The 19,020-nt window shown below is 45.7% G+C and overlaps 1 protein-coding gene across 7 annotated transcripts in view; it reads left to right on the top strand.

Moving 5' to 3' along the window:
* Positions 1-19,020, top strand: part of PROX1 (prospero homeobox 1) — a 57,507-nt gene that overhangs the window by 20,074 nt on the left and 18,413 nt on the right. For all 7 annotated transcript variants that reach the window (XM_045982513.1, XM_045982514.1, XM_045982512.1 and 4 more), the window contains 2 exons: positions 1,655-1,762; positions 8,232-8,426. In XM_045982513.1, the coding sequence (XP_045838469.1) occupies positions 1,655-1,762; positions 8,232-8,426 (303 nt within the window). The remainder of the gene's footprint in view (positions 1-1,654; positions 1,763-8,231; positions 8,427-19,020) is intronic.

Raw genomic sequence — 19,020 nt, 5'->3', positions numbered from 1 at the left:
TCATTACGGATCTGAAACAAAAACACAAGTTCAGTGAAGCTGCTTTGGCTCTCAGACAGAAAATCGAAATTTCTTCCTTCAGTCCGTATTGTCCGTGGGGAGGGCGGGCGGAGGGGGGTGGGGGGGACGCAAGATTGAATTTTTCTGTTTACAAACCAAGGTGATCTTTTAAACGTTGTGTGATGTTAAAGGGAATGCGAATGGATCCAACCCTCAGCAGAATATTTAGTTCAACACCCTGCTAGAAGTGGTCTAGAGCTTATCAGTATGAATTTGATTATGCGTCGCTACCAACTTCCTGCTTTCTCTCTCTTCCTAAGATTGGTCACGCAGTTCTTGATGGAGGTTGTTTAGAAACCTTGACTTTTCCTAAATATGAGAGGGTTTTTTTGGGTTTTTTTTTTTTTTTACCTTTTTTCACCAGGTGTGGCATTTTTGTAAGACGTGTGTGTGCGCACACGCAAGTGCAGATTTTCTTTTCTTTTCTTCCTTATTTTTCCCAGACTGTCTTTTAAGAGAAAATCCTTAGAGAAGCTTCTAGGAAGGACCCTTAATTGACCTTGTGGGGGACCACATTGATTTTCTCCACGTGCATCTTCATTTCTGATAAATTATAAAGCCATTAATTTGCTGAGGAAATGGCAGGGCCAGGCTGCGGCACAGATGTGACCAGAGCCATCCCAGCTCTGAGTCTGCTGAGGACTGCCAAGAATCTGGGGGAGAATCAGGAAGCCTGGATTGTTATGGTTAGCCTCACATTCTCTTGGGAACTGTTTTAGTTGCTGCTGTTTACAGATCTAAAAGGTAATGATGTTTCCAGATAAATAGGCCTTCTTATTTTGGGTAAGTGGCCATTTATTGATCCGCTAACCCACATTTATTGATTTGCTAGCCCCCGCCACAGTGCCGCTCTCAAAGGAGTTAACTATAAATCCAGGAGAAGCAAATTGTATTTGGTCTTGGATCGTTGCTTTAACAAAAGCGACACCCCCTCCCGGCGCCCTCTGTGCCAAAACTACCCCTCCCAAGTTGCGGCTATTATTTAAAAGGAAACAATTAAAAGGATATAATAATAAGATAGGAAGAAAGTGAGTCAAGATGCCCCATTAGATTAGCTCTAAAAGGTAAAATACGCAGCTTGCCTGACAGTGTTCAAAATAATGCATTTTATATTTTCACGCACATTAGGATAATAACTTGATGTAAACTGCAGAGTGTGGAGAGAAGAACAAACAGAACTGTAATTGCAGAGAAGAAAAAAACTTTCACGCTAAGAGTTGTACAATCCGTGTTGGGTGCATTTGTCTCCTTAGCAACAAGTGAATGTATAGGGAGCATAAGGACCTCGAACAGGGGGAATGTGTTGCCATCCTCACCATGGAGCTGTCAAGATTTCTGCAACCCCGGTGTCTATCCTCACCATTACACCTGGCAGTTTCTGACCAGCGAGGGTCATTTGGAGCAAGGGGCAGCAGCGTAGTGATGGATTCCATGGCATGTGCCATTGACCCTCCAGAATTCCACCATCCCCGCCCACCCTCCACCCCACCCCCACCCCGCCCAGCTGCTTGATGGGCCTCCAGGTTCTTTGGGGAAGTGGGTGGTGAGTGCTTGTGTTTAAAGACGTTTTTTTCCTTAACCAAATGCCCCCTACATGCAGGAAGGATTGTCACCCAATCACTTGAAAAAAGCAAAGCTCATGTTCTTTTATACCCGTTATCCCAGCTCAAATATGCTGAAGACCTACTTCTCCGATGTGAAGGTAAGAACGTTTTTCATCGGTCGTTTTTCAGTCTCTGTGCATGTGGTCGTGATTCAAACTCTTGGAAGTTAACAGAGATGAGCGTGAAAATCAATCCATGAATACACCTGTGTTTAATTGATGCAATGCACTTGTCTTTTTGTCAAAAGCTGTGCCAGGCAAAGATGCCCCTTAAGACCAGGAGGCTGGTACCAAGTCACATGGGTTTCCAGTGTGATGTGGGAAACTTAGCCTCTCGCTTTGTATGTCTTAGTCACTTCTTGGGAGAAATTTCAGCCAGCCCTGGATGGGTGTGCTTCCGAGAATTTTTTTTTTTTCTCCCTCCCTTCAGCAACAGTAAACTGTTTTCTGTTTTTGTTTCTGTTGGTTTCCCCATATTTGCGCTTAGGAAAGCAAACTCTAACACCTCTTTTTCCCCCTGTCGAAAGGAGCGTACATTGAAATTCTCTATGCAGTAGCTGCTTAAAAACAAAAGTGATGATTGTCTCTTATTTACAACTTAATTTGTTGTTGATGTAGAGTACACTGAGCATAAGGAGAATGAATAAAGTGACAGATTCAGGACACATTATTCAAATGAGGATATGAAAGCTGTCGGCCTACAGCTGCAGCCTCCCTCATTCTACAGAATATGGGGACCTCCTGGTTCTGTGTGCGTGTGGATGTGTGTGCGCACGTCTGTGTCTGTGTGTGCGTTTTAAGTAATTGTTTGCAACAACTTGATGTTGTGTTAATCATCTGCAACTTTTTAAAACATAGATTGGGTTTTGATGATGATAATCACATGCATGGTATCATTAGCCGAGGAACTCGATAAACATTACATTAGCTGAGATTGGTTTATTAGGGTTGGGTGCCTTTCCCCCCACCCTCCGCTGCCCACCCCCATGTGCACAAGTTCTTATTCCTGCCACTGAGAACTCAGGAGCTGCCAACGCAGGCTTTTGCCGTGGCACCGCTCCCTCCACGCAGAGGGTTTCAAGCCCTGTGGCCCCGTGGCCGCGCTGCCCCCCCTTTTGCAGGCCAACTCATTTTTGTTTCCTTCACTGATGTTTTATTTGGCCTTATAAGAAAAGTTCTGTTTTCTCTCCTGTTTTCTTTTGAATTGTGTATCCACTTTAGCCTTTTATCTTCCTCCTTCCCTGGGGGAGCTCCTTAAGTGGCAGGCATGTCCCCCCCTCCCCCGCAGCTTCCAGGGCCAACCTTCAGCCGGATGGGAAGGCCCAGAGAGGCAGTAACTTGAAGGGCTGGTTGAGGATCATTCGAGTACAGACAAGGTTGAGTGACACGGTACATCCAGGAAGAGGGTTTGGACTTCGTGGGGGACCATCTGAAACAGACACCAGGGAAGGAATTTGCCAATTGGTTGAAGACTGGATAGCTTCTGCAGCCTAATGGAACCTGGCAGGGTTCTTTGGGGCCCAGGGAGGGGAGCAGTCCTCTCAACACCCAAGTTCCAGGAAGAAGGGGGGACATGGACGAGAGGAAGAAAGTGTTACCGTGCACCTGTGTGTGTGTGTGTCTAGGTGCCCATGTTACCTCCTCCACTCCTCTTAGTGCTGTGATTGGCACTGTTGTGATTATAATAAAGACAATCTCTTATATTATTTAGGTAGTGCTTTTCCTAAGAAGGAGGCCATAGCACTTTACAGACTGCATCCATAGGGATCTCTCACCCACCATTGGAAACGCAGCCCTGGGAGGGTGGAAAGCAGCAGCCATTCTGAGCCGGCAACACTATCCAACAGTACATGTAAATATTAGAAACATTCGTGGGCTGGGGGAGAAGGGCCAGGGTAGGGGAGATTGTTAATCTGTAGTGGTTCATCTGTAATCTTTATAAATACTCGGCAGTGTAAACTGACAAGAAATTGTTCCTCTTCCTCTAGAATGCATCTAGTAATTCAGCTTTGCAAATAATCACTATGTAAACAACAATTAAATACCGGGGTGAATATTTTATTTTAAAAAAAATCACTGATATTCAGATGATAGATTCTATCCATACTCTATCCATACTGGGAGAGAAGGCTGTTAAAGTATACGTGAGTCTGGTTAATTCCCAATTATCCACTCTAATGGAGGGGAAACGGTAGGGCATATAATGCATAGCAGAAAATCACCGAAGGTCATTTCTCTTTTATTTTTGGAATGAATTATACATTTTTAACTTTGCTAATTATGTTTTTTCTTTGGCTAGTAATAAATGAATTTGTATTCCCTGAGCTTATGCTGATGAAATTGGAAAGGCATGCATAGGAAAGGGAAGGATAGTCCAGGCATGGTGTTCCAGAAACTTGATAGAAAACAATAGCAGATCATGCTTGGACTTTTTAATAGTAAAGAAAATGCAGAATTTGAATGCCAACGATGCATAGGCTCATACACATGTATATTTATACGTATGTTATAAATGTATAGATACATACTATAGTGGATGTGTATATATATACATATGTATACACACATACTTATTTCTAGATATAGATATATAAACGTGGATACCTACTTGTAAGACGGAAATAACTAGGTGTTTCTCTACATATGAATATGCAACCCAAAATTTTATTTCAGTGTAGGTAGATTCGAGAAAACCACTACAGAATTAAGAGATCCCTAGAAATTAGGGGAAGGACCTTAGGAATTTATAACAGGTGAGAGCCTTCATCACCTGTCTTGAGAAAGACATGGTCATGTGCTTGTGGACCAAGTCAGACTTCTCTCGCAACACAAGCTTATATTTGATTGTGGCTGCCTTCATCTAAGTGAAAATTCCTAATCCTAGCAAAACGTACCTTTCCAAATCATCAAAGTCATTTCATTTCAAATGGGGACCACAAGTTAGTTTTGCAAGTAAAAAAAAAAAAAAAAAACAAAAACAGGAGAAGCAACACAAGTGGAAAATATTTTGTTTCATGAGGAAAGCATAGCCTAGGTGTCATCTGCACAGTTGAAGATCATGCTAGACCAAGTGCATCCTCTCTGATGGGCCCCAGAAGTTGAGCCCAGGCAGGGTGGTATGCCCTGCCTTGCATATTTCCTTAGGGAGGCGTAGAGCGCTTCCCTCTCCGCAAGTGACTTCCATTTGGGCAGGAGGTGAATGCTTTTAAATTATTCTGGAAAGAAAGGGGTGAGGGAACACCTCCCACGATTCAGATGCTGGCTTGGTGAGAGCTGTCCAGCCATGATCTATACGAAGGATGAAACCGGGGCTGACTTGGTTTCAGGCCTAGAGTAAGAATCTAAACAAAGTGGCAGGTTCTCACAGAGGCCAACTCCATCCCCTCACTGTGACATTTAGCCAGACAAAAAGCTCAGCTCCACCAGGGCTTCAAAATCCTTCGAGAAGAGCAAGGGGGCAAATGGGCAGGACATGCTGAGGACTGATGGGGCCCCTCCGTCTTCCTGTGCACCTACTGGGGGCTGATTCTAATGTATCAACTAATAACTCTTAGACCACTAAGTACAACAGATTCAGTGTCATTTTAGCTTTGAAGAACAGACGCTCACAGCTTTTCAAGCCGGCGGTGTTAAATGATGTATCTCAGTCCCTCCGCCCCTTGAGTCAACTGCTGCCTGGCCAGATTAAGGTGTCAGATTGATTTGTTTTATACATCTTTTGACCATGCTCATTGAATATTTAGGAAGTTTCTTCAGCCCATATTGAGGCTGAGATGTCCCGTGGGAAGCATTAATCAAAGTCACAGAGACTCACACACTGTGGAAACACAGCCTCTTTATTGTAGCGATTAGTTTTTGCGGTAACACATTAACACACTACAGAGCTTTCCTTTATAGAACAATTGATCCTTTTCTTGTAAGCCACTACAGAACGGGGGGGAAAATTAACTCTTTAAAGTTTAACACTTTTTCTCCCCCAGCGTGAATATCTAGAAAAGGGGGCGAGGGGGAGGGTTCTGCCTCTGCTTTTCACCAGCAACTGAAAACAGAACAAATTTCAGTGCGCTTCTGGTGGAGGGAAACCCAGTTCTCCAAGCTGTTGTGCTGGTCATTTCACTTGTCTTGTGTCGGGGGGAGTCTGTTGTTTTTGCCCATTCTTTCTCTCTGGTATTTCCATTCTGTAACAATAAGCTTTAAATCTCCCTTTATGTCCCATTCCTAAATAATGGCAAGTGCACTTACTTTTTTGTCCTCCCCCATTAGGTCATTCATGACCATTCTAGAAAAAAAATACCCTTCTATTTTTTTCCTCTACAGTACTCTTGTCCATAGGAGACAATGTCTTGTAACAATGCAGAAGCCTAATCTCCATGTCAAAGCAATTTTCATTCCCCAGTGCACAGCCTGCTATCATTTTGTAATGTTTTGTTTCTTATTCTAAAAGAATTAAAAAGGAACAGTAAGCCGTCACGGGGGCCTGTAGTCCTTATCTCAGTGTCTGGAAATTTGGACAGTGTATTTTACTGCTGAGATAAAATGGAAAGAACTCCAAGTTCAGCAAATCGTAATGGGTTTAAGTTCTATTGAAATCGGCAACCAGAAGATCAGATAACGGGGGTCCTTCAGTTGTCTTTTTAATCGGGTTCCCCGCAAGGCTGAATAGAGACAGAGCAGACGCACAGAGTGAAAATATAATTCTTGGATAGGTTAAGTACATGTTTGAACTCTTGCAAGCAGAAGCGATTTGCTGATGACTTAATCATTTTCTGGTCAATTATCTGTAAGGGCCCTTGCAACTCCATGGCAATTATGATGCAAGGTGGCCTTTTGGGAGAAACACCAGTCTTCCTGCTTCTGTTTCCTTGTTATGTCCATTCCCTGCCATAAATTTTCATTCATTTATTATCTTTGCTAGTATAGAAACAACTTTCTGTGTAGTAATTACAGCCCCAGTACACACTTTAGCTGTCATCTTGTTGGGAGTCTGGATGTTCTCATGGCCGGTGTTTGATAAGTGGTCTTTGTTGATTTTTGATGAATGTACATCTTTTTCTGGGGGCCCAGGGAAGGGAATGCCTGTGATGACAAAAGGCAGGGGGTTGTCTGTCAGCCCGCCTGATATAAAGCTATGGATTTATTGGTTTTGACTTGGCAAGTTGAGATGCATCTGTCCTTTACCATGAACAGAGGACTGCCAATAAGAATGGTATCATTCACAGTGAATCCAGGAAGACATCTTCATTTAAAAGGTCATCAGGAAACCTTGGTAAACAAAGTTCTAAAGCCTAATCACGTTAGGGTAACTTGGCATTCAAAAAAAAAAAATGTAATAAACTGTCTGTCTAGGCCGTCTGTGTACTCTTGCCTTAACCACACCTTCCGAACAGCATAGACTCCAGCAGAAAGGGGCGTGGGTCTTACCCAGCGCCGGCTGTAGGAAGTGTGCCAACAGGCACGGTGGTCTGGCCAGACAGATGTGAGCACCGTGTACAAACAGAAAGTGGAGTCACAGCCGGATGGCCATGGGGATCACCCATTACCAAAACATAGGCCAATGCCAGACTCCTCTCCTTTTGTGTGAAAGTTGTTTTCTGGCATTGCACGAGGCCGTCATGTGATGACACAAATTCTTATTTAAAAAAAAAAAAATTACGCTAGTGGTGAAGTCATGTGGCTCACAATCTCTGGTACAGGTTTCCCCCGCTACCCAAAAGTAGAGCATTCCTACAGAACTTTTTTCATAAGCCCAAATGACGGAAAGCCAAGAACCAATTACCGTCAATTTATACGGAAAAAACGTTGAGCCTTCCCAGACCCAAAAAAATAAGCTCTCTTAGACTTTTCTGATACCCTAGGACACTTCTCGATAACAGATGCACAAAATAAATCAAGATAAAGCACAGATGCTCACAGACACAGTGCAAAGCCATGGCGCCATGATGCTGAAATGCTGAGCCTGGCTCCTAGAGAAGGTGCTTGGTGGGGGCCCTCTCGCTGCTCAAGGAGCGTGCCTCCTCCCTCATGGCTTGCTACAAAGCTGAACACTGTTTGCCCTGTTGCTTTGCCTCTGAATATAGATATCCTTTCTGGATTTCTTTCGGTTCGTGAAACCGGGTACCAATGTAGGTCTTTCATAAAAGCAAAATGGTGGAACGTGAACTTTTGAAAAGCAGGGGAAGCAGTACTTGCAAGTAATTACTCTTCCCAGGATTCTGTGGCTTGAATGCATTTCCATAAAAAAGTGTACAAACGCTGTTTGTTCCATTGAAAGAGGAAGAACGGTGTTTAGAATAAGATATTCATCTTCTTAAGGAAATTCCGATTTAGAATGTGAGTTTTCCATTGGAAATGTGGAGGACTGGGAAGTGAGTTCCATGGCTGATAGGTTTTATAATCTCTTATACATGTATTACTGCTTTCACCCCTCCTGCCACCATTTTGGTGGAATCCAGAACATACTCTGTCCAAGTAAAGAGGACATGAGAACTTTAAAAAGACTTCAAATGCTTAAAGAATAAATGAAGAAAATGGCCATGTTCTTATCCTTTCCAACATTTAAATTTGACAGTTCAACAGATGCATTACCTCTCAGCTCATCAAGTGGTTTAGCAATTTCCGTGAGTTTTACTACATTCAGATGGAGAAGTACGCACGTCAAGCCATCAACGACGGAGTCACCAGTACGGAAGAGCTGTCTATAACCAGAGACTGTGAGCTCTACAGGGCTCTGAACATGCACTACAATAAAGCAAATGACTTTGAGGTAGGAACTCATCTTTATTGTTTGGTCATCTCCCTTTTCTTTTCTTTTTTTTTTTTTTTAAAGAATTCATTTTCTTTGGCTGTGTCCCCAAATCTGTTTTAGTCTTGGTATCTCACACAAGCATCCCGTAAAAATAGGGGAAGAGGTGAAGCCGGAAGAAGGAGCCCTCACTCCGTGGGCAGAGTCACGGGGGACTGACCCACTCCTACGTCCTTTCCCATTCCCCGGCTCTGCTGTTTGCATGAAGACCCATGGGCCACAGAAAAGGGAACCCAAGAATTCAGAGAAAATTATAGCAAGGAACCCATACATGGTGACTCCCTTTCCAAGGAAGATGTCCCCACTCTAAAAGGCCTTTTCGCTCTTAGGTTCCGGCATGTCAACTGAGAGGACATAGGCTATGTGCAATGATGGCTGCAAACAATTTTTTTCTAAAAAGGTCCAGAAAGGTGGCTGGGGGAGTGATTCTGTGGTTTCTCCTTTAATCGGCATTTATTTCCTTTATGGAAGAAATGGTACAAGAATTTGCTTAGTATGTATTGTGAGAGAGCCATCCACATCTTTTTATGGTTTTGCTTCTGTTTTTGTTCTTTTGCGGGGAGAGCCTAGGGTGTTTATGTCCCTATGTGTAGCTTCATGAGCATGCTGCTCTTTGTTCATACACACACCCTCACACACACACACACACACACACACACACACACATCTACAACATGCATATTCTAGATACACACAAAGCAGTGTAGACGATTCCCAGGAAGCAATGGCTACACAACAATGAAAGATGCGTGGCTATGAGTAAGGTGTTTCTTTACCGGCTAATGCTGTGCCTCAGCAAACCGTTTTCATTGCAACGTGATGACTCTATGCGACAACACTAGCGAATCTCCCAGCCCTCACCAAAGCATTTTGCTGAGCCCTGCTGGCTGAGGCAACAATAGCGAGAGGTAGGAATGTGGCCGAGTTCTGCAGGCTGAACCCCCAGTGGTGAGTGTAGACAGGCTGCAGGTGGCTTGCCATGTTGGTCCTTTTCTTGTGTTATCTTGAGGATAGGAATGTTCTTCTCCGCCATCGGCTCCTACAGCGGACCTTGTGTTAATATTCATGCTTTCCTCACATGGATAGGCACCCAGAGACACCCAGGAAGTTGGCTACTTCAAAGGAGGAGAAGGGCATCTTGGTCTAGACTGGTCAATGAAAGGGACCTGCCCTTTCCTTTTGGGGCTCTTTTCACACGGGTTTTGGCAGTGCACATCAGTGATGGTGGCTGACCAGGCAGCGATGGTGGGAACAGCCATGGGGAAGTCATGGTTTTCCCTTGAAAGTTTGAAGGCTTCTACTGTAAGCCAAGGTATCTTTGGTATCCATGGTGAAATAAGTGTTTCTTGCCAGAGGTGTTACGAGCAACGTTTCTCTTTGGCTGAGCACATTACAAGTGGGGATCCTTCTTGCATTGCTTCTCCATTGTAAAGGGTCCATGTTTAAAGTCTGTTACAGAGCACTGGTTTACGCTCTGAGAGTTTTTTTTTTAAGATTTTATTTATTTATTTGACAGACAGAGATCATAAGTAGGCAGAGAGCCCGATGCGGGGCTCGATCTCAGAACCCTGGGATCGTGACCTAAGCCAAAGGCAGAGGCTTTAACCCACTGAGCCACCCAGGCGCCCCACGCTCTGAGAGTTTTGACAGAACTATCTCAGGATTTCTTCTAGAGCTGACGAATAGGACTAGGGCTAGCCATTTTAAAGAAATCCTATGAAGACTTTCATTTCTTTTTCTCCCCCTTTCTGTTGAGTCTGTTGCTCTAAACTTTACCCAAAGAGAACTCAACTGTATGCTAGTGAACTCTTTACAGCTGATAACGGCAAATATTTGTTCGGCGACGTGCGTCAAGCTTTCTAGAAGAATTGCCCAAGATTCGCGCCATGAGTTCTGCATTTTTGCTGTGTAATACACTCTGAGATGACAAATCCTTATGGAGCATGTTCGGATTTTTAAGGTTCTTAAACCTTACCTGGTTGGAACTTAACCCCCTGCTCACAGCATAAGGGCCGAAATGACACAAGCAGGGGCGGCTGGCATTGAGAAGTACCCAACAAGCTGTTCCATTTAGCAGCATCTAAATCCTCGCTTAATGTGATTAGCATCTGATATTTCTCTCTTTGTGAATCATACGCACTTCCAGCCAGGACACCTCTCCTTTATCTGCAATGTCTATTTTAAGACTGCTTCAGAGCAAGGAGTATGGGGCCCGGGGAGCCGTTTTGCCACTTCTCATGTGACTTCAGACAAGTTATTGGTCTATTCTGGGTCTTTTCCTTCTTCAGTAAAACACTGGGATCTTTCCGGAAATGCGGTAAGACGCAGAGCAGGAACATGGGTTCCACGCTGTCCCCTCCACTCGCCTATAGGCACAGACGTGTACACGCATGCCCGCCGCCACAGACGGTCGCTAAACAGATTTTCATTTCGCCTCCCAGTTGGGCCCATTTACTAACAGAAGCTTCGGATGAGATGGTCCCTTCCCTTCTGTGCCTTGGTGCGTGGAGGTCAGTGCTTAAGCGAGAGGCTCAAAATCTTATCAGTGTGGTTTTACCACTGCCGGCGGCGGCCACGAGCCACAGCGGACCCAGCACCTTGAGCGGAATATCTCAGCTGGTGCTTTGTGCACTCCTTGACTTTTGTATTTAAGTTTCTTTGAAGATCAAGTAAAGTGAATCTGTAGTCTTACAGGAGCAAGCAAAGAGGATGGCCAAGTAGAGAAGGGTACATCTTGTGGGGTTTTTTTCTTTCTTTCTTCTTCTTCTTTTTTTTTTTTTTTTTTCCTAATTTTTAGACAGGGATGGAGCATGGTAGAGAGACTTTGAAGTTATGGCTACATGTTGCCCAAGGATCCAGTCCGTTCCGAGGACTATCTATTCACCCAATGAAATATTAGTTGGTCAAATAATAAAACAGCTTACTGGTGGCATTTTTACGTTTCTCAGTCCGTTGTTTGTGACAACAAGAAGAAAGCTAACGGTTATTGGCTGTACTATGTCCTGGGCACTCTTCTCAGTGTTTTACCAGTATTAACTGATTTGGTGTGAGCAATAATAACGCTGTGGATGTTAATAGAAGAAAACGTTTGGTTTGCCTAAAGCCTTTTCCTGTTTCTTAAGTGATTCTAAACTGGTGGGAACAGGTAGAGCCAGGGAAAGAGAGAAAGAGGCTAACGTTTTCCCTCCTTCACCGTGACTTTCTTCTTCTTTCTTTCTCTTCTGCTACTTGTGTTTTTTCAGCTTGGTGCCCTGTCTGTCTCTGCCTCTGTCATAAGCTGCCTGGCGGCACCTCTGTCCCCGCCTAGCACCATCCCCCTCCAGCCCCTGCTGCTCCTGGCTCTCAAGGCCAGAGTGGTGGCTGACCCCTGGCCTGCAGGAAAATAAAGCAGATGGGGAAGGTTATCACTAGCGAGGAGGGAGTGGCTTCAATCTCTCTCCTCCTCTAGACCCTGCGTTTCCTGGCCTTTATGAGTCAGGACCTTCTAAGTGACAGGAGGGCTTGTTCTGCCTTTTGTATCAGTTTACACAATGGCCAAGATTCTTGGCACAGCACTTAGTGTGGTGAGAGCTTGAGAAGACCCAGGGGAAGTGGGAGAAGACCCGGAGGGGGAGGGGCACGCACCACGCGCCCCGCCCTCAGTCTGTGCTGGAGGAAGGAAAGTTGGCCACCTCGCACAGGCGGGGCATCTCGCTTCTGAAGGTGAGTGTGTGAAGGTGTGCAGGAAAGGGGTGTTTAATTACAGGCTGCATCTTTCACTCCTACTTCTCACATTTAATGAGATTGGCAACAATAAATTTGTCTTTCCAGGTGTTATGGTATATATTTCCATGCTTCATTCTCACTTCCCTTTGAAGAGCTTCCAACATCTTTTTATGGGGAGGGAGAGGAGGGTTGGGATCCCTTCCCAGTTTTTAAATCATACTGATACTTCTGACTTTAGGGGCAGATGAGTTGGATTTTATGACTTTTTTGTTTCCCTCACAACTGTGGCGGGAAGGAAGGTAATGATGGCTGTCAATTTCCAAGGCTGCCCCCACGCTCTCTGTCATTCTCCGGTACTGGGAGGAGGTTGCTCTGGCCCCTCCGGGCCCGGCGGGCATCCCTCCCAGGCCTGCCAGCGCCAGGCATTGACCTGCAGGCAGGGTCCACGTGCCCTCTGAGTGTCCCTAGCTCCGCCCCTCCCCAAGACCCAAGTGTGGGGATGGGAGGCTGAGAAAGAAACAGAACGGGGGGAACTTGACTCATTGATTAATGGGCTCGTACGGGCCGTCTCCTAAACACTGACACCCCACCCGGCAGATGCTCCGTCCCAGAACCTGTGGTTCAACTTTTTTCCAGGTGTCCCATGACTGGCAAGAAGGGTGGTTCCGCGGACCCACTTCTGCATTGCCTTGCTTCGCCCTTAGAAAGCGAAAATAACCCCCCAGCACCCCTCCCATCGCGCCCCTACCCCAGACACTGAACAACACGTGCTGAACACATCCTCTCCACCCCGCCTGCCCCCGTGCCCAGCCCTCCCGCGTCCCACACATCCCGCGTGGAAGGAGATTTAATGTATTTGGAAGTCTTTCATTCACATTGTCATCTCTTTAAAGAAAAACGAGGACAGGTGGATTTAGGAAGCGTTTCCCTCCGCTCCAAAGAGATACTTAAATATGAGTGATCATCGGGGAAACTGGCACACGGGTGAAACCCTCTTACTGCCGCTGCTGTCTTTTGGCCTCGGAGCCACTGAGCCGTTTGAGTGATCACATGACCCACACCCTTGGTGGGCGGCGAGGAGGAAGAGACGCTCTTCCCATTTCTTCCCCTGCCAGTCCCACCACTGACAAGCCAAATTGATCTTTTAAGAGACTAAATGAATGTTCTCTAAATATAAGTAGACACATGGCTGTCTGGGAACACATTCCTGTACAGAATGATGGCCTGAAGAGTGAGGGAGAGGACGGTGAAAGACGCTGGCTCCGAGGTGGGCTGGAAAGGGTAGGGGGTGAGGGGTGGGAGCGGGGGGGGGGGGTGCAGAGGCAGGATTGTGTGCGCCCGGAGCTTCGTTTTTGCACCACCGTCCTTTTGGGATTCAAGGTGTTGATCAGTATAATGAAGCGGGACCATTGATTTATCATCTGTTTGGTAATGTCGTTGCATTTTTAGCTCCCTGTGTCTTTTTTGTCATTGGGTTACATTCAAACACAGTAAGATCAGCTTTAAAACCTCCTTACTCAACAGCTTTATTAGTTAGAGCATTCCATGACCTTCCTCAACATTCTTAAAGAAAAAGATACAGTGTAACGTCGCTTCACTTTGCTTATTGTCCTTTGTTGGGGTGAACAAAGCATCTTCCACAGTGGCTATAGCACATAATTATACAACTTTCAATGGTAGTGTCTTGGCACATATCAAAGTTCAGAGAAGCCTTTAGAAAAAAAAAATGTTTTGTGGCAGCCTAGGGAGGGTCTCATCTTTCCTTCAGAAAATAGTTCAAGGCTCTTCTGTCAAGCTTCCCTACTTAGAGCTTTTTCTCCTCCTGCTTCATAAAGTTTAAAGCGGATTCAGTGGAGTTCTATGATCTCTTTCCTTTGAAAGATTGTTCCTAAGCACAGAGAGGCCCTTTGACTTCAAGAGTGCACAGATTCATGTCTTTAGGTATCATATGTCTGACCTTATCAGTTACTCCATTTAATGTCGGAGAAAAAGTCTCAACTCTTTGTGTTTGTCTGTTTTGCCTCTGTGAAATGATTTGGTGAAAAGACCATCCTTTTTAACACACCACTGAGAGGCCGTTTCTGCTGCAACCTACCCTGTGGCTTTTCTCTCTTTAAAAAAAAAAAAAAAATTGTCCTTGTGTTTTGTGTATGGATGAGTTCACAGTGAGAATAGAATTATACAAGGGCAGACGCACACACAAAAAAAATCTTTTGCTTTCCTCCCCCCCCCCCCCCAATGATCTATTGGCTCTCTTGGTGGCTCTGCCCCAACAGGAGAAGGCATTTAGCAAGCACAGAGGTGGCAGCGTAGTGCTGGGAAGGCAGTGGGCTTTCCCTTGCTTCGACCTACCCCTAAGGCCTTCATAATTAATTGTCCTTCAGAGATGAGGGAAGTTCAGAGACAGTGTGTGGAGTGATGTCTATTGTCTGACATTCAGCTCTCCTTGCCTCTGCTCTTTTTTTCCGTCCCACAAAGGGTTATCAATAGGAGAAAGGGAGCAAGTTCTCTGCGGAGAGCCGCCGCCGGTGGTGGTTGGAGCTTTCGGTGGGATGTTAGCATTGTGTTCGGCCCATCCCGGCTTCGGTGTCTGGAGGAGTTCTGACAGCCTTTTGAAAGCCAGCCTGTTTATTTCGTCTGGATGAAACAAACTCATTTAGCCACCTAAAGCTTGTTCAGAAGTTGGCGATCCCTTTTCACGTGGACGATAATATTTTAAATCGAATTTCCTCAGCCTCCTCCCACCCCCGGATTCGATTTCGCTGGAACCCGTTTGGTTCTTTTTCAGCCGCAGGGCAGAAAATGTAGAGCTCGTTCCCTCATTTCTCTTAAGTGTCTCAGTATAAATTTCCAAGAGTGAGTGTTTCTGCAACCGGTCCTTTTGGTGAGGCCTAGGACTTTGGTTTCTTGAAAGTAGATCGTTCTCGTTTGAAAATATTGTGTCACCTTCAATGATTGCCTTAAGCCAATCGTCAGTGCTATTTGGTAACATGACACAGAACAATGCAATCTGTGTGCCCCCCCGGTCCCCCCTCCCCGCCACCCCTGCTTTTGGCTGAGACACAAACTGAAAGATTCAATGTAGAGACCGCTATTCGAGAAGTAAAGGAGGAAGGCCATTAATGATTATTATACTTCTGTTCCTGTTAAATAGGGTGAAGCCAAGAAAAACAAATATAATTGTTCTTCCAAAGAGCGGTTGAACGGGCACATTAGAAAGGCTTAAGATCACTTCGCTGTCGGGGGCACAGGGACGTCGAGGCTGAAGGGAGCCATCTCCAGGAAATCTCTGGGTCTCTCCGAGCAGCTCCTCCTGGAGGAGGGGACCCATCACGATGGCCAGAAGTGATTCTGTCCCCGTAGCCTCCTTGAACAACTTTCCCTGCAGACCTTTTGGTATTTAAAGAGAACCTGTGTATGGAAGTTGACACAACTAATATAGTCATACCAAAAAGGGGGTCATAAAAAATTAAAGTTATTCTTATAAATCTTTCATCAGAAGCAACGAAAAGGGACACGAGGGTAGTCTCGGTCCTTTGTGCTGCAAGCTCTTCTTCCGGGCTCTGGGCTATTGTTCTCGCAGCTCCTCAAACAGACTTTCACTTTCAAACTGACAAAAGTCACTTAAAAGCCAGACAGCTGTACTAACACACCCACCTTAGCGAGCGGGAGCCGCAGGCAGGTGCTGATCCCTCTGCCGGACCTGGTTTCAGACGGGCGGGGGCCGCCTCCTCCCGCCCGCCTGCCGCCCGCCTGCCGCCCGTGCCCTCGCACCCAGGGGGGCCATGTGCGACCCTTTCGTGTCCTCCCCACCCAGGTGCCCCCAGAGTTTTCTTGCCTTCTCTTTACGGCCTGAAACACGGACGTCCGTGATCATATTGCTATCTCGGGTGGGAGGGCGGGGACCAGGTTCAAGAAAACTTTGAGCCCAGAACTTGGCAGAACACCGAGGGAGCGTGTCTCAAAATTCTCTCCTTCCACTTCCCTCTTGCTTCTCATCCTTCTGCCTTTTTTCCTGCCAGTCTGAAGCTCTCATAAGCTTTTCAGACTGCTGCTGCCTTCTTGGGAGCAGCTTGGGTCGGAGGAGAAGCACCCACCGGTGGTGGGGACACGCCTTACCTCGGGATCGAAGATCCAGCTAGAGACAGCTAGGCTAGGTGACTCTGCCTGCCTCCCAGGCCTCGGGGCAGCCGCCGCCATGGGCCGTGGCGAGTCCTCCCCGTGTGTGTATTACAGCCCCCCCCCCCTTCACCTTGTGTACAGTCTGGTCTGTGACACTGATGGTGATTATGTCATTATTTTGCTCTGGGGGCCCTGGCACATCTGCAGAGCCCAAGCACATCTTCTTTGTTGCGCTGGCAAACATCCCACACCACAAATGCTTCATTAGCCCGGCTGCCGGCCTCCTTGCCAGACGCGGGTGCCCAAGCCCAGGCTTCTCTCTGCTCCGTTCTTTTGTGTCGCTGATGATCACGTATTCATCTTCCCGGTTCTTCCCCATTTTCCTCGACTTCTGAACTCCAGATGTCCCAGTTTTCTTGCCCAAATCACTGTGAGGTCCACAATGAGAAGCAGGGTGACTCTGCCCCTTGACCCAGCCCCGCCCCCTCGCCACCTTCCGACTTCTCCGTTCCCCAGATGGATGGTGACTTTGCATAGCTCCCAACACGAGGGTTGCCCTTTTCAAACTCACAGTTTGCCCGGATACCAAGGGACAGCTCCCAGGGTGTGATGGTAGATCGGGCTGGGATGGGGCGTTATTAGATACCGCTTGTTGGACGGATGCCGTTCTCCTCCATGCCACTCCTTTCCTCTCCTTGGCTCCTTTATTTGCTTTCTACGCATTGCCACATTTTACCAGTTTTCAGAGAGCAGTCTCGGATGCGAGTGCAGGAAAGATTCTTCATGCTCCGCAGCGCATGTTATGGTCGTCTGAAGGTTCTTTTTCTCTGAATGGAATCTTCCTCTCCACTCTACCCCCTACCAAAGTCCCCTGCCTCCTCCTGCGGCCCTAACCTCCCCAGCCCCAAACAGTGACCTGTTATTAGATATTTCAAGTGATTAGCACTTGGATCTTCTGGAAAAGAGCTAAAACATTTCCCTTAAGTCTTATCCTGTATATTTCACAGAACCACAGCTTTTGTGAAGGTGTGCTGGTTTCTCCGTTAACTGCAGTAAATTCCAGAGTTTAATATCTTGGGCTGTGATGGGTGCTCCGTAATTGGGATGTTTAATTTCCCCTTAAATTTGAATTAATTGTTCTGTGTTACCGTACTATCAGTAACTTCCCCAGTAGAGAGTTTAACCAGTTTTTTTGTTTTTAATCTCCCAACTACCGCAACATAAGATATTTGAAATGTCTCTATCTTTGAGTAAGACAGAGATTTTTTTGTTTTAAGGATTAAGTTCATATTTTTATGGGAATCAGTGTCAGACCCTAGGACAGAGACACTAGCAAAGAATAAAGAAAACTCCCTGTGAGGAATGAGTTGTTGTATCGTACCAGGTCCAAACACGTTCCAGTCACTGAGCCCCGTTTCGAATATTAGAAACCATCTGGCTGGGAGAGTGAAGGGAGAGGTGGTCAGGTCTGTTGGCTACCCAGCCCCCCGGGGCAGAAAGCCCGTTGGGAGAGGCTAGTACCTGTCACTGATGGAATCATTTTCAAAAGACTCAGGATGTCCCTAGAACATTCCCAAGCTTCCATTATTAGCTCATTATGGTTTTATCACCCACGGGTTTATTTAAACCTTTTTTTTTTCCAAACCTAACTGCATTCTCAGAGTATACCACTCCTCAAGATAATAATTCTCTAAATTTATTACCTGCTGTGAAAATTGTATCTTCTTTTTATGGCTCTTAAAGTGATTTTCCTGGAACTCCAAAGGGATCTCCCTTGTTATAATATCCTGGGATTTGTGAACAGGACTATGGCCATATTCTCCATTTCCTTTCTGATTTTATAGACTTTGATCATTCCTCCCTCTTAATCTTCATCTCTCCAGATTAAGGGGTTCTAATCCTTTTTAAAAGTCTAATCCCATACAGTAAGTGGGCTGCCCGCGATCATTTTTGCTGCCCTTCTGTAATGCGTTTCTGGCGTGACTGTGTCTTCTCGAGGGACAGTTACACTTAGCAGACAACGGGACCTAATTTGAGCTATGGGCAGGCCACACTGTGGTTTGGTGGTTGTATCTCTCTCACACACACTCACTGTGATTTTTTTGTTTGTCCCAAAAGTTTATCCTCAGAAGTTGGATTTCTTGAGTAACATCTCAGTAGCGCTTTGTGGTTAAGATGGTCCCATGAGAACAATTGATGAGACTTGGCAAGTGTTCTTATTCTGGCAAATCTGAATGTGTCTCCAGGACATACCCAGCCAAATAAAAAAAAAATAAAAAAACGGACAAATCCACCATGCTATGTTGTCAGGATGTTTTCAGTGTTCTTGTAGATGAAGTATCAGGGTATTTGATATCATGAAGACGTGACCTTTGTCTTGGGCTTGAGTCTTTAAAATGATAAAATTAGGGCAAGAAAGCTCTGGCCTCTGAATTATTCTCAGGCAGGAAACGAAATGTTTACTTATAAGTCGGTGTTATTTTATATGAAAGCATCACCTTGAAATCTTAAGAAGGAAATCCTTTGGGGGAGTCTTTGCAATGTCAGTGGTCGTGAACTAATAATAGTGCAGAACCTAGAAGCCTGGATTCTGGGATGGGCTTCCGGGGTCAGATCCCAGCTCTTGAAACCCTGACAAGTATGTTACCCTCCCTGTGCCTCAGTTTACTCGCCTATTAAATGAGGAAAATAATAGCAACTACCTCACAGAGTTGTCTTGAGAATGACA

This window comes from Meles meles, chromosome 17 (assembly GCF_922984935.1).
Source record: "Meles meles chromosome 17, mMelMel3.1 paternal haplotype, whole genome shotgun sequence".
NCBI classification, from domain to species: Eukaryota; Metazoa; Chordata; class Mammalia; order Carnivora; family Mustelidae; genus Meles; species Meles meles.
Note: the sequence above shows the minus strand (reverse complement) of the source record. Positions and strands in the feature narration are given on the sequence as shown.